The sequence below is a fragment of the Mirounga leonina genome, unplaced genomic scaffold (genome assembly GCF_011800145.1).
Source record: "Mirounga leonina isolate KUSES-001 unplaced genomic scaffold, KU_Mleo_1.0 Mir_115, whole genome shotgun sequence".
NCBI lineage: Eukaryota > Metazoa > Chordata > Mammalia > Carnivora > Phocidae > Mirounga > Mirounga leonina.
Genome location: NW_023270268.1, coordinates 6,678,493 through 6,692,757, shown reverse-complemented (window position 1 = coordinate 6,692,757; position 14,265 = coordinate 6,678,493). Strand labels below are relative to the sequence as shown.

General features: G+C 38.1%; 1 protein-coding gene across 4 annotated transcripts in view; it reads right to left on the bottom strand.

Annotated features, from left to right (window-relative positions):
- Window positions 1-14,265, bottom strand: part of OXSR1 (oxidative stress responsive kinase 1) — a 93,743-nt gene that overhangs the window by 54,720 nt on the left and 24,758 nt on the right. For 2 of the 4 annotated variants that reach the window (XM_034992147.1, XM_034992155.1), the window contains exons 3-4: window positions 13,089-13,197; window positions 5,157-5,298 (exon numbers count right to left, since the gene is read on the bottom strand). In XM_034992147.1, the coding sequence (XP_034848038.1) occupies window positions 5,157-5,298; window positions 13,089-13,197 (251 nt within the window). Of the gene's footprint in view, window positions 1-5,156; window positions 5,299-10,665; window positions 10,803-13,088; window positions 13,198-14,265 lie in introns of those variants that run through there. The other 2 variants (XM_034992172.1, XM_034992163.1) reach the window with 2 other exon arrangements.

Here is a 14,265-nt window from a genome sequence, read left to right as displayed (position 1 = left end):
CATCTGTCACCTCACATATTTACTTTTTGGTGAGAACATTTAAGTTCTACTCTCTTAGCAGAACTTATTCATCTTATAACTGAGTTTGTACCCTTTTACCAATGTCTCCCTATTTCCCCGACCCCCCAGTCCCCGGACACCACTTTTCTACTGTTTCTATGAATTCAACTTTTTTTTTAGATTCTACTTATAAGTGATACCATACGGTATTTGTCTTTCTCTGTCTGGCTTAATTCACTTAGCATAATGCCTTACAGGTTCATCCACGTTGTCACAAACTGCAAGATTTCCTTCTTTTTTTTAACAGCTGAATAATAATAATCTACATCTTTATCTATTTACCCATTGATGGATACTTAGGTCGTTTTCATAGCTTGGCTCTGACACAGTGATTTCACACTTCCTTTGGGTATATACCCAGAAGTGGAATTGCTGGATCCTATGGTAATTCTATTTTTAATTTTCTTAGGAACTTCCATAGTTTCCCACAGTGGCTGCACTAGTTTACGTTGCCACCATCAGTGCACTAAAGTTCCCTTTTCTCCACATCCTTATCCAAAATCTGTTACCTCTGTCTTTTTGAAAACAGATATCCTAACAGATGTGAGATGGTATCTTAGTGTGGTTCTGACTACATTTACCCAAGGATTAGTGATGTACTTCTTCTTGTGTATCGTTTTTTTGGGAAAATGTCTATTTGGAGCCTTTGCCCATTTTTAGTTAGGTTATTTATGGTTTTTTGTCTCTAGGTGTAGGAGTTCCTTGTATATTTTTGGATATTAATCCCTTATTGGATAATGTGGTTTGCAAATATTTTCTCCCATTCCATAGGTTGCCTTTTTATTTTGTTGATGGTCTGCTTTGCCATGAAGAAGCTTTTTAGTTTGGTGTAGTCCCAGTTGTTTAATTTTTCTTTTCTTGCCTCTGCTATTAGTGTCACATCCAAAACATCTGTATTTCATGTATTTCTATTCTGATCTTTCTACTTACTTCCTTCTGCTAACTTTGGCCTTAGTTTGTTATTTTTTTTCTAGTTCCTTAAAGGTAGGTGATTTTTAAGATTACAATTTTGTTGTATCTTCCACCTTTTTTCTGCCTTGATTTTAACTGAGCATTTTACATGATTCCGTTTTCCTCTCCTCTCAGCATGTCAATTCTTTTTTCCTTTTTTAGTGGCTGCCCTAGAGTTTGCTATAAACATTTACATTAATCCAAGTCCACTTTCTTTTTTTTCTTTCTTTTCTTTTTTTTTTTTTTTTAAAGATTTTATTTATTTATTTGAGAGAGAGAGAATGAGAGACAGAGAGCACGAGAGGGAAGAGGGCAGAGGGCAGAGGGAGAAGCAGACCCCCCGCTGAGCAGGGAGCCTGATGCGGGACTCGATCCCGGGACTCCAGGATCATGACCCGAGCCGAAGGCAGTCGCTTAACCAACTGAGCCACCCAGGCGCCCCTCCAAGTCCACTTTCAAAGAGCACTATACGACTTCTCTGAGTTTTCTTTTAATCCAACATATCCTGGACTGGGGACTAGCATCAAGAGGCATAGATGACAAACAAACAAAAACAAAAACAAAATGAAAAAAAAACACCCTCCAAGCCTGTTCTCTGTGGCCAAAGGAGCAAGAAAGGGGCAACCTCGCAGCACAGACCTAGCAAAGGACCCCATAGCTGGAGTTACAGGCTGGCCCACTATGCCAGAACCAGAGGTTTAAATGAAGAACCAAATGGGAAACTCCATTCTCCACCCCACATCCACTGCAGCAGGTAGGCCCATACTGCCCACACCAGCAGCACCAACAGCCTGGCCATTAACTCCCAGCCTGCTACCTAGCTGCAGAGAACAACCCAGGCCCAGCACTTCCCGGCCCTCCACACAGTGGCAAAGGACAACCCAGGCCCAGTGTCTCCCAACTCTCTACCCAGCAGCAAAAGGTGGCTCCGACAAACGCCTTCATCCCCACAGGCAATACCATCAGAGAATGAATGGGAGCCCCACTGGCACCAAGAGGCCTGGACCACACAGTAGACCCACAAAAGTGCTCACAGACCCACAGGTACAGCATCTATCTCCCACCTTCCACCTAGCAGCACCAGGTCTGGGGACGTGCACTTTTGCTCTCAATGGCTGTATCAGCAGGGATTGAGTAGAGACCTCCAGCAGTGCCCGGTGAACAAAACAAAACAGAACAGCACTGTAGGGGCCCTAAAACTCAAACTGTCACATGAACTACAGCCCACCAAAGTAGACCAAGACTTGTATACTAAACCCAAACAGTGTAAATACCTGCTAATATATATATTTAAATGGGATCAAGAGTCTCTTAACATATATCCAAAATATCCAGGATACAATTAAAAAATCACTCCTCATACCAAGAACCAGAAAGAACTTTAATAAGAGAAGACAATTAACTGACATCAACACTGAGATGAATCAGATCTTGGAATTATCTGACAAAAATTTTATTTTTTTTTTAAGATTTTATTTATTTATTTGTCAGAGAGAGAGAGAGAGAGAGCACAGGCACAGGAAGCCACAGGCAGAGGGAGAAGCAGGCTTCCCGCTGAGCAAGGAGCCCAGTGCGGGACTCGATCCCAGCACCCAGGGATCATGACCTGAGCCAAAGGCAGCTACTTAACCGACTGAGCCACCCCGGCGTCCCTGAAAAGAATTTTAAAGCAGCCACTATAAAAAGGCTTCAACAGGTCTGTTCTTTCTCTTACCACTCCACACTTTGTTGTAGTTTGAGTTTTTCTCACTCTTTCTGGGCTATAAAGTTCTTTCCAGGCTATCTCGTTACAAGCTGAGTCTTGAGCATCACCTCCCACTGGACCCCGAAGATCTAGGAGGAGCTTCGGTCTGTGACTAGGCCTCCAAAGGATTCGCCAAAGCAGCTTTACCCAACATGGGCCCCGGGATCATCTCAGATGCCCAGTGAAGAGAATTCCCAGGAAGGCTCAGGTGCCTCTCAAACTATCTCCGAAGTATTAACAAAGAACCTTGGTAAATTGACTCTCGACTCTAGTATCAAACTCCCTTCCCCTCTACCAGAATATCCACCCTAACAGCAGAACAGAGAGAAGAAACCACAGGGGCTGAATGAGTGCATCCTTAGTAGTTACGGGAGGAGGACTGGAGTAAGGATTGTGTTAACTGCTCAGAAAGAAAGGATGGCAAGGATGATTCGAATGATTCAATACCAGCGCTACCTCAACCCGGAGTCCCAGCTTCAAAAAGATCTACAGCAGAAGGAAACTGAGGAGGGTGAATCAAGAGTGGAAAGATTTTGATGTCGCTGTCATTATTGCCTGTATCATAAAGATCTTTCTGAGGAAACCAGTATGGAGAATAATTATGACGTGGAGCCAACATAAACATAAACTTTTTCTTGTACTGTTTCTTCTTGCTAGGGTTTTAGGATCATTTTGCAGCAGCTTAGGAAAGCTGCTCTATGTTAGGGCAAACTGTATAATATTTTGGTAATCTATGATATTATAAGGTCTTTCTTTAGATTTGTATCTTTTCTACCTTCACACCAGTAATGTGTGAGGAATCCTGTAGTTTGCATTTGAATGACTTCAGTATACTTCCACCTTTTGATTTGACCTAAGGAAGCACTAACAGGTTTTGAGTGTTGCCTGTGTGTTTGAGAGGCCTGAAGTCATTAAGATAAGACCTAACATCAAAAATTAGAAGCCAAGTAACTTGTGCAGAAGGAATACACAGAAAACTTTGGGTGGTTGGTTAGAGTACGATTAGGGCAGGTGTGTATGCTAGATTTTCTGGTTTTAAAAAATGGTAGTAAAATTTTTTTGTGTTATTTCAGTTTTCAGTAGCAAATGTCTGTGTAGAGGATCTTATTAAAATTGACTTATTTGAAAAAAAAAGGCTTCAACATGCAGTTTGGGATTATCAAAGCAAATTAAAAACAGAAAATCTCAGCAAAGAAAAGCTATAAAAAAGAACCAAATTATCTTAAAAATTACAATAACTGAAATAAAAAACTCAGTGGGTTCTAGAGCAGAATGCAAAGGACAGAATCAGACCTTGAGAACAAATCAAGAGAATTTACTCAATCTGAACAGAGAAAAAAAACAGGATGACAAAAATTGAGCTGAGCTTCAAGGACTTACTGTACAATAACAAAACAGCTAACATTTGTATTATCAGAGGCCCATAAAAAGAGGAGGAAAAAAATGGATTGAAAAACTACCCAAAGATAATAATGGCTGAAAACTCTCCAGACTTGGTAAAAGGCAAAGTCCTATGGACTCGCTAAGTTTGGGAACCCCACACAGAATAAACCTGAAGAAATCCACACCAAGAAATCATAATTAAACTTCAGAAAACCAAAGACAAAAAAAAATCTTGAAAGAAGCCAGGGAAAAATAACATACTAGAACATCAATTCAAATGATAGACCTCTCATCTGAAGCCCTGGAGGCCAGAATTAAGTAATATAGCATCTTTCAATTGCTGAGAGAAAAGCACTGTCAACAGCAAATTCTTATATACAGTGAGACTATCCTTAAGAATGACTGAAAAGATTGCCTGATAGGAAGGAAAACCAAACCCAGGGATTAAACAGATTTGGGTAGCACAAAATCCAACACCATTTGGATTCTTGTTATCTCTACCCAGGGACTGAATAGATAGAGACAGCCATGAGTACTTGGACCATGAATGATACATAGCTTTTTACATTAAAAAAAAAAAAGTCTTAATAAAAAGTTATTTTACAAAGAGCTTTTAATAATTTGAGAAAATACTCAAGGTAAAATATAAAGAAAACAATAAAAGCAACAGACAAAATCATACATAGTTTTAAATATCTTTTAAGCATATACAAGAAACTGGTAAGAAATATTACAAAATGTCATTAGTGATTGCAATGATTGCCTCCTGACAGGAAATGATGAATTTTCCCTGTTTTTTTATTTTCCAATTCGACTAAAATATTTGTTACTTTTTAAATACTTGCTAGCTGGGTAATTAAAGCCCTAACCACAATGTGCTGAAACTAGTGATCCAAAAAGCCATGATAACACTCAGAGATTATGATCAATTCTGCAGAAGAATGGGGAATGGTCTCAACAAAATGACAGCACAACTACCACTGCATTTTCAAAAAAAGCAGTGTTGTCTTTTCCGTACCTGTGAATCTGTCCGTTTTTATGCAGGTATTCCAACCCTTCCAGCACTTCTTTGAGTATTGTAGCAATGGTAGGTTCATCTAGGACTCCACTTTTGTGCTCCCCCTTTGCCACAATGTGCTTAATAATATCTAGAACAGAACCTGAAAACACAAGACAAAATTTGCCATAAATTTTTGACTCATCCAATACAATTCAGAGCCATTTTGAAATCAAACCACATGTAAGCCTTTTCATAAACTTAATGGTGTAGGAAAGGAAAAAACAGCAAACACAAGGAAATACAGAACTTTAAAATTAATAATTTATTCTTCATTGCAATCTAAAACAGAAAGCAGCCTAATATCCAAATAGCAGTGTTACCCCAGCATTTCCTTTAGACTTTTACAGTAAGAATCTGGAAAAGGTAAGATTTTTAACCACATCTGAAGAATACCTAGGTAAATCATACCCATCAATAACACTTTAGTGTAAGATACCACAAACTAATTTAGGTTTCCAACACTGGATCAGATTATGCAACATTATACGAATAAATATATAGAAATACAATTGCAATGCAGGTCAAATTACAGAAGAAACGCTTGACAAGTAAAGATCACATGTATACGCAAATCAACTTAAGGGTTAAAATTATTCTTCAGGTTAATAATAATAAAATAGGTAAGGCAAGAAAAAAATGAAAAGGATAAAAATGGCAGTTCTCTTTCAATAATAGCCCAGATGTATTATCCCTTCTATTCTTCCCCAGATCAGAAATAATGCTCTGACTAAAAACTGGAGGGAGAGAGGGAAAAGACACCTACGCAGTAATTAAAATCATAGAATGCTGACTACCATAACTAATTATTATAATCAAAAAAAGTTTACTAGAGATTCATAAGATTTCTGGCAGCATATGGCCCATAAAGATCACAGAACCAAAACAAAATAATCTCTGATACCAGAAATTGTGCCAAGAAGTAGAATATAACATAAATGGCACAGAAAAGATTGGATTTCCATTTCTTGGCACAAGACCTCGATCAAGAATAAAATTAAAACACACACTTATGCTGAAAACTTGCCCTAGTGGGTGCTTTTATTTCACACACTTACAAGAAAAACAAGAAAAAAATGTACTTCCGAATAGATGGAAAGAAGGATCTAGATGGAATCCTTCAAAACACACACATTTACTTCAGCTCCCATTTGAAATCCACGAATTTGATAAACTTGATTTTAAAAAAGGCATAAATCTAGGACGAAAAAGAAAACGAAGATAAAGAAGAGAGACAACAATCATTTTTTGGAGGAAGGAAAACAGAACAAGTTAACTAACTAAGCAGAGTAGAGCGATCTGAAACTTCGATGCCTGTGGAGGCGTGTGCCAGTGAGGAAACAGCATATCCCTCTAGAGCACATTCAGCAAGGTCTACCTAAGGGGAAGTTAGAGGGGATTGAAGAAAAGGGCTGAAATCAGGAAAACTGGTTGAAAGTTCATTTATCGAGGAAGAAGATGCCCAAATTCCTCCCCCCTCTCTAGAAGCCAGGCCACTGCCACTTCCCATGTCCTGCAGGAAACAAGCAGTGTACTCTCTGGAGACAATGAACCAGGAAGGCTCCAGATTCCAGGTGGCGTTTTCAAATACATTAATACACACTTTCCCCTCTTTATTGCTGGGATTCACAAAACTGTGACTCACATAGGGAGAGGCCTAAAGGAGACATTTTGTTCTGCTTAGTTTAATCAATCACATATTAGTCCCCAAAGCAAAGTACTATACCAACAGGTCGTATGTTTCGTTCTCCTGAGAAATCCAGGCTTCGCAGAACTGCTTAGTAAGAAGACATTTGTATAAATAAATGCCAGCTGAATTACATGTTTGTAGTAAAGAGTACCTAAAATAAGGAATGCAAAGGGAGAAATTCCTACTAGGAATTAAAAATTAACACAATTTATCTATTCAACAATTTGGCCATATATGCAAGACCTAGATCTGGGTACCACAAAATATGTCAAGATACACATGGTATAACTGCTGACTTTCTGGGAACTTCCAGTCTGGGGGATCAAAAAAATGGAGCAATAGAGACTTAGGGCATATAGAAAGCTATTAGATCTGTATTTTTAAAGAGTTTGAGCCACGAACTCCTTTTTAAAATCGTAAAAGATTTTTAATGATTTCACATCATCAATGATCAACAGGGAAATTAGAGCAGGGCACATCTCCAGTCTATGTCCAGGACAGACATTCTGAATAAGCTATAAAAGAAGTCCCTTCTTCTCCTTTTTTTTTTTTTTTTTTAAGATTTTATTTATTTGAGAGAGAGAGACAGGGAGCGCGTGCACATGAGAGAGCACAAGCGGTAGAGAGGGAGAAACAGGCTGCCCATTGAGGAGGGAGCCTGATGTGGGGCTCAATCCCAGGACTCTGGGATCATGACCTGAGCCAAAGGCAGACACTTAACTGACTGAGCCACCCAAGAGCCCCAAGAAGTCCCCTCTTCTTATATACAGTTTCTTTTCCATTTCAGTCTTCCCTTATAGGTGGAGGGATAATTATGTCACTAAGACCTTGATCTTTAACTGACAAATCTTGGTCCTGGAAGGTACCCATTTTTTCCCATTTGATTTCTTCAGCATCTTGTAGCATCTAACATGATGATGGTGCTTACAATCCTCCTTCCTCAAATATCAAAATTACATAGAACTCTTCCTATCAACGAAGAAATGTGAAGGTAAAGTATGTTAAGTAAAAGAAGACTGTAGATTACCGCTGGATGATTCAATTAACACCTAAGGAAAAGTAGGAATAATGAGAGAAGGCTATAATAGCACACACAATCTTATGTCCCTGGGCACAATCTGAAAGAAATATTCTGGGGGGATAATCCGTTCTCGAACTTTAACACATGAAGGGATTAGCTGGCGAACTGGTTAAAAATGCAGATTTCCAGATCTTGCAGACTGTCATTCAAGAGATCTAAGGTGAGCCCAAGAAGATGTATTTTAACAAACTTGGCTACCTGATGAACACTGTCCACTGAAATCTAAGCATTTCTCAGAGTAAAAGCAGGAGAACAGAAAACAAGAAGGAATGGGTACAAATTCAGTAACAAAGCAAAAATTTAAAATATAGACACCTATTTCAAAAAATCCATCTCATGTCTGCTTTCCTAGCCCATGGCACAGAACATTTAAAAAGCAATGCAAAACTTTAACTGCCCAAGAAAATCATTACTAAATATTAAAATAATATTGAAAAAGTGGCAGAACAGCTGCTGGTTTAGACACTTGTTAGTCTCATAATTACAGCTCAAGTTACTCAGTCAACATGTTCATTTCTTCAGTTGACGTTTATGAAAAAACACTCTTTGGAATCCAAAATTAGCTCATTTTGGTTACTAGAATTTCTGCCAAGAAGATTTAATCAGTATTTAGCCACTGGGTTTTATTTGTGTTTTCCTGAGCCATGCTAGGTTTCAAAGGCCACAAAATTTGCTTGGGCTGAGTATTCCATTTCAAACAGACATGCCCCTCCACTGTTGCTTGAACAACCAAAATTGGTCACTATTATTAATACCAGGTATTTTACCTGGGTCCTGCTTAGATTAAAGAAGTTCCCATACTTTTTATGTCTTGGATGATGACAAAGTTGAGAGCATCCCTAAACAACAAATAATTCACTAAGAGAGTGAATTTAAATTAGGTTTCTTTAATGCCACAATTCATGCCTCTAAGTCCTATAGGTAATCCTCTCTCTTCTCCTTTCAGAAACTTTAATTACTTTGATTTCTAAAACTCTTAAACTGCAGGGATGCCTGGGTGGCTCAGTCGGTTAAGCGGCTGCCTTTGGCCCAGGTCATGATGCCAGGGTCCTGGGATTGAGTCCCACATCAGGCTCCTTGCTCAGCAGGGAGCCTGCTTCTCCCTCTCTCTCCCTCTGCTTGTGCTCTGTCAAATAAATAACATCTTTAAAAAAAATAAAATTAAAAAAAAAATAAAACTCTTAAACTGCAGTTTGGTGCTAATAAATTGCAGAAATAACTAATTCGATCAGAATTGCTTCTAATTTCTGAAGATTAACTTCCTATGCTAATAAATTCCAATATTCAATATCACAGTTTAATTCACAGAGGAATATCGCAACAAGGAAGCAGTAAGAAATGACTATGATTGTGACACACTGAATCTAAACTTACTTTAACCACTATGCCCACTGCTTGATAGGTATAAGAGTGAGAGTTGCAATTCAGTTTACGATTTAATTAGTTTATTAAATTCTACATCAGTGCAATGTTGCTAAATGAAAAATATGCTTTTGTTTTAAATATTTTGGCTAAAAAAGTTGATGTGAAAGAAGGTCGCCTAAACATACGTCTGTTAACTCTGGTATAATATTTATATTATTTAATTACTCAAAGGAAGCCCCTCCTTATCAATGGTCTTCTCCTCTTACTCTTTCGGCTCCAAGTGTAGGTCCCAATCAGTTCACACCATATTTCTCCATCCTGCCTCCAGAACCTTCTCTACAGTGTTCCCTCTATCTGGATCACTTCCCCCATCTTTCCCTTGATACCACCCCCACCTCCCACTTCACCTGGCTAATTATGACCTATTCTCCAGGTCTCAGCTGAACATCACCTCCTGAGGGATGTCTTTGTTAACCCCACTGTATCCATTCTCCCTCCGTAAGGTTACATTCTCCTGGTACCTGTTCCCATGGCACTTGGTACTTCTTCCTGGTTCTCTACGTACTTATAATTATTTAACTGTAACTCTTCCTTATTACCTATGAAGCCCATAAGAGCAAGGAACTAACAGTATGATTCACCAAAGTATTGGTGATCAATAAGTATTTGACAAATGGAATTTTAACTGAGCTCTAGATCTTGGCAGTTTCTCCATATTTTAAGAATATTTTACAGTTGTGCTTAGTTCTAACTTTTGTTTTCTAAAAAGTGTTTAATGTATCTCTTCAGTTTAAATGTTTACTCACTTTATAACTAAAAAAGCAAGGCTTCATTTACCTAAAAAAGGATGTCAATTCTTATTATCTTAAAAGGTTTAAATATAAGATTATGTTGACTCATGGAAATATAAGTAATTAAAAATAGAGTTAATGGCTGGAACATGTTTGAAAATTATCCTCCAGGAATGTGCTGAGTGCCAGGGCTGGAAAAATTGGGCACTGTCCCAGGAAACCTAAGACCAGGAGGGACAGAGAGGTACATTTAAAAGATATCCCACCCAGCTACATGTCCTGCCCCTTCTAAGATCAGGATACATACTCCCTGAGAGAGAAAACAGGGATTCTTTAAAAAATACACATTCATTCTGCTTAGGAGTAGCAGAAAGGATGGGGTGGCATACAGGTATGGATGAAGAAATAAAGCAAGACAATGTATTCCTATTCATCAGAGGACTTGTTAGCAAAACATTAAAAACTTTGTATTATACATTTTTGTAAATTACAAATAAAGAAAATTAAGCTATAGGTGATCAATAATGAAAGATACAGTATTACCTAATATTCCCATATCTGTCCATACTGAAAGAACCATGCTTGACCACCATCTTGAAAGGTGGTTGGTGTTAGCAAGGATTCCAACCATCATATGAACAGGGCCTTTAACAAAGCCATCCAGTTTCTCCAGTGTGTCACTAATGGGATTGAAACAAAAAGGTGATTCTGGCTACACTGAAAAGCATCAAATAACAAGGGATTATTATTAATGGCTAAATTTCTTGTGCATCTACATGTCAGCAAAATGACAGATGCCTGACATATGTCACCTCATTTACTACACCCCAATACTGTAAAATATAGAAAGGTATCGCCATTTGATAGAAAGGTAACAGGTTCAGAGAGTTTAAATAGTTTGCCCAATGACATAAACCTGTTAAGTAGGAAAGGTGGAATTAATTCTAGAGCCTATTCTCTTTCCTTTACGGCCTCTCTGGGGAAGTAAGGTGTTCACTGAAGTACAATATTATCAATTCTAAAATCATGCTCCCACACAAAATACGTATGCAAACAAAAACCAAGAAGCACAGTGATGGGAAGGTTGGGTGGTCCTCCCAATCTTGCCACATGATCCAAATCCATGCCTTGGCAAAATGTGTAATTTACTACATGATGGGCTGGGCCTTCAGGTAACCATAACAAAACGTTCAATCTATACATGACAATGGCCCGCTGTTGGCAATCAGCAATACTTAACATTTTATTCTAAGGGCTTGAGCAGAAATAGTTGTATACATACTGCAGGATAAAGCACCATAATTAATTATGTTAATACTGGGGATCAAAATTTTCTGTGTAAGAGAAAAGAGATTCAAATATAATTTTTAAAAAGTTTTAAAAGTCTATAATGTTAAACTTGAACTGGAAATACTAATTCCAAATCACAATTTTTAATACACTATATTTCCAAGTTCTTACAACTTGAAGTCATGACAACGTAGTAGCAATGAAATCCCCAACATCCCAGTTATGCTCTCTAAATACCTTTCTCCTAACAAAGATCAGAACCCCTTAGAGTACTGGCTGATTCTGGGTCTGGGAAAAGCAACATAAATGTGATCCCAGGAAATCTTGAACCAAAAAACTAGGAGGTAACCAAAGACTAAAGGATTCTTGTCAAAAGGACACAAGAGTAAGCTTAAAGGGAGACCCACTGACAAAATTTTGGACAATCTGAGCATCAAAAAAATAGAGTAAAACTGACTGAAAGTCACCAAATATATAAAATTCTTTGTGTCTATGTAATGACATTCAAAAAAATGAAAGCCTTCCCAAAAAGGAAAAAGGAAAAAAGAAAAAAAAAAACCAAACCCCTCATTTGTTACTGTTGGAGGTGAAAATTAAACCAACTTTTTACTCTGAAAACTGGTACTTAAAAAAAAAGAATCAATTATTTATCTTCCATTTTTAGTACAAACTACAATACAGATTAATCAAAGAGCCCTATTTAATGAGGTAAAATTCCTTCACACAGAAGAATGCTAGTTTATAAATGTAAAAGAAAGGATGCCAATAAGTCACCACTCTGCCACCCTTGACAGAATAATTGATTCAAACAAGGATTATGAGTAGATGCTAAAATAATTAAATGAAAGACTTAGGTGGGGGGGTGCCTGGGTGGTTCAGTCGGTTAAGCATCTGCCTTCGGCTCAGGTCACGATCCCACAGTCCCGGGGTCAAGCCCTGCGGCTGACTCACTGCTGAGCAGGGAGCCTGCTTCTCCCTCTGCCTCTGCCCCTCCCCCCTGCTTGTGTTCTCTCTCTCAAATAAATAAAATCTTAAAAAAAAAAAGACTTAGGTGGGGAACTGGATACTCACAGTGCCCAAGTATCACCTCACAGATTACTTGCTAGCTGCAAAGGGAAAAAAAGTTAACCTTTCCATGGTGAGGCCTGGCTGTCAAAACCTTAAGCAATCAAAAGTAACGTCACCATTAAAGATGTAACAAGACAGGAAATACTTCCTGGTGTTTGAACACACAGCATTACCCACAAAATACTGTCCAAAAACTTTTAACTTAAATCTAATCAAGCCTTTAGATCCAATTTTCAATTTGCAAGAAAGAAGGGAATACAAATCAAGTTAAATATCACCAGGAAGAAATAAGCAGATAAATCCAAAATGTGGGTCATTCTACAAGATAGTCATTCTCAGACCCTTCAGACCAGAACCTTCCACAAGTTTCTGTCAGGGAACCGAGGAAGCTGGAGGGAATCATCACAGATTAAGATTTAAGAGACATGGCAACCAAATGCAACATGTGAAACCTGTCTCAGCTTATACACTAGCATCTTCAGCAGATACAATATTTTCAGTATCTCCTCAAATGCAAATGTCCATGAACACCAAACCAGGATAAAAAAAGAATATTTTTAGTCACTTTCCAACCAACACAAGTTAGCATTTCATTGTACTCTACTCACCTCCACTTAGCAACTTCATGACTAGCCACAGCTCATCTTTCACCACAAAAGACGTGTAGTAAGACACAATATTAGGATGATGGCACTGACTCATGGCTTGAATTTCTTTCTACAAAGAAAAAACATGGTAATTTATTAGATGAAAGCCTCAAACACACTACAAGTTAGTGAATTCAGATTTGAAAATCCCAAGACTATATGCAAGATCTCCATGGCTCTGAGCTTTTGGAGAATAGTTAAACCAAAAACCTCCTCAGTTTCCCTCAGTCCATTCTGACTGCTCATTCCACCTGTAATCTTTGAAATTAGAAATATGCACCATTTATCACAGCCTTACATAGCACCAGAGGCCTCCACCAGGACACATGTTTTTCTTCAAGGCACCCTTGAAAAACTCTCTTGGGAAATCTGGTTTTACAGCCACAGAGGATAATTACTCATAAACAGAGGGTGGTGTTTGTTTTTATCTTGCTTATTTTAAAGTGTCTTTATTTTCTTTTTAAATTTTACTTATTTCAGAGAGAGAGTGAGAAAGGGGAGGGGGAGGAGCAGAGTGAGAGGAAGCCGAAATCAAGAGTCAGACACAACCAACAGAGCCACCCAGGAGCCCCACTTTATTTTTTTAATTTACTTTTATTACTGAAGTACAGTTGACATACAATGTTGTATTAGTTTTAGGAATACAACATAGTGATTTGACAATTCTATGTATTACTCACTGCTCACAAGTGTAGTCACCATCTACCACCATGCTGTCCATCTTTGTAACTTACTTATTTTATAACTAAGTTTATATCTTTTAACCCCCTTTATCTGTCCCTCCCATCTCCCCAGCCCATGGCAGTGAGACTGTTCTCTGTATTTAATAGTCTGTTTTTCCTTTGTTCACTTGTTTTGTTTCTTAGATTCCACATGTAAGAGAAACTGTATGGTATTTGTCTTTCTCTTCCTTCACTTAGCATAATACCCTCTAGGCCCATCCATGTTGTCACAAATGGCAAGATTCCATTCTTTTTATGGCTGAGTAGTATTCCACTGTGTATGTGTGTGTGTGTGTTTGTGTAAAATCACATCTTTTTTTAATCTATTCATCTATAGATGGACACTTGGGTTGCCTCCCTATCTTGGCTATGGCAATAAACATATAAACATAGGGGTGCAAATATCTTTTCAAATT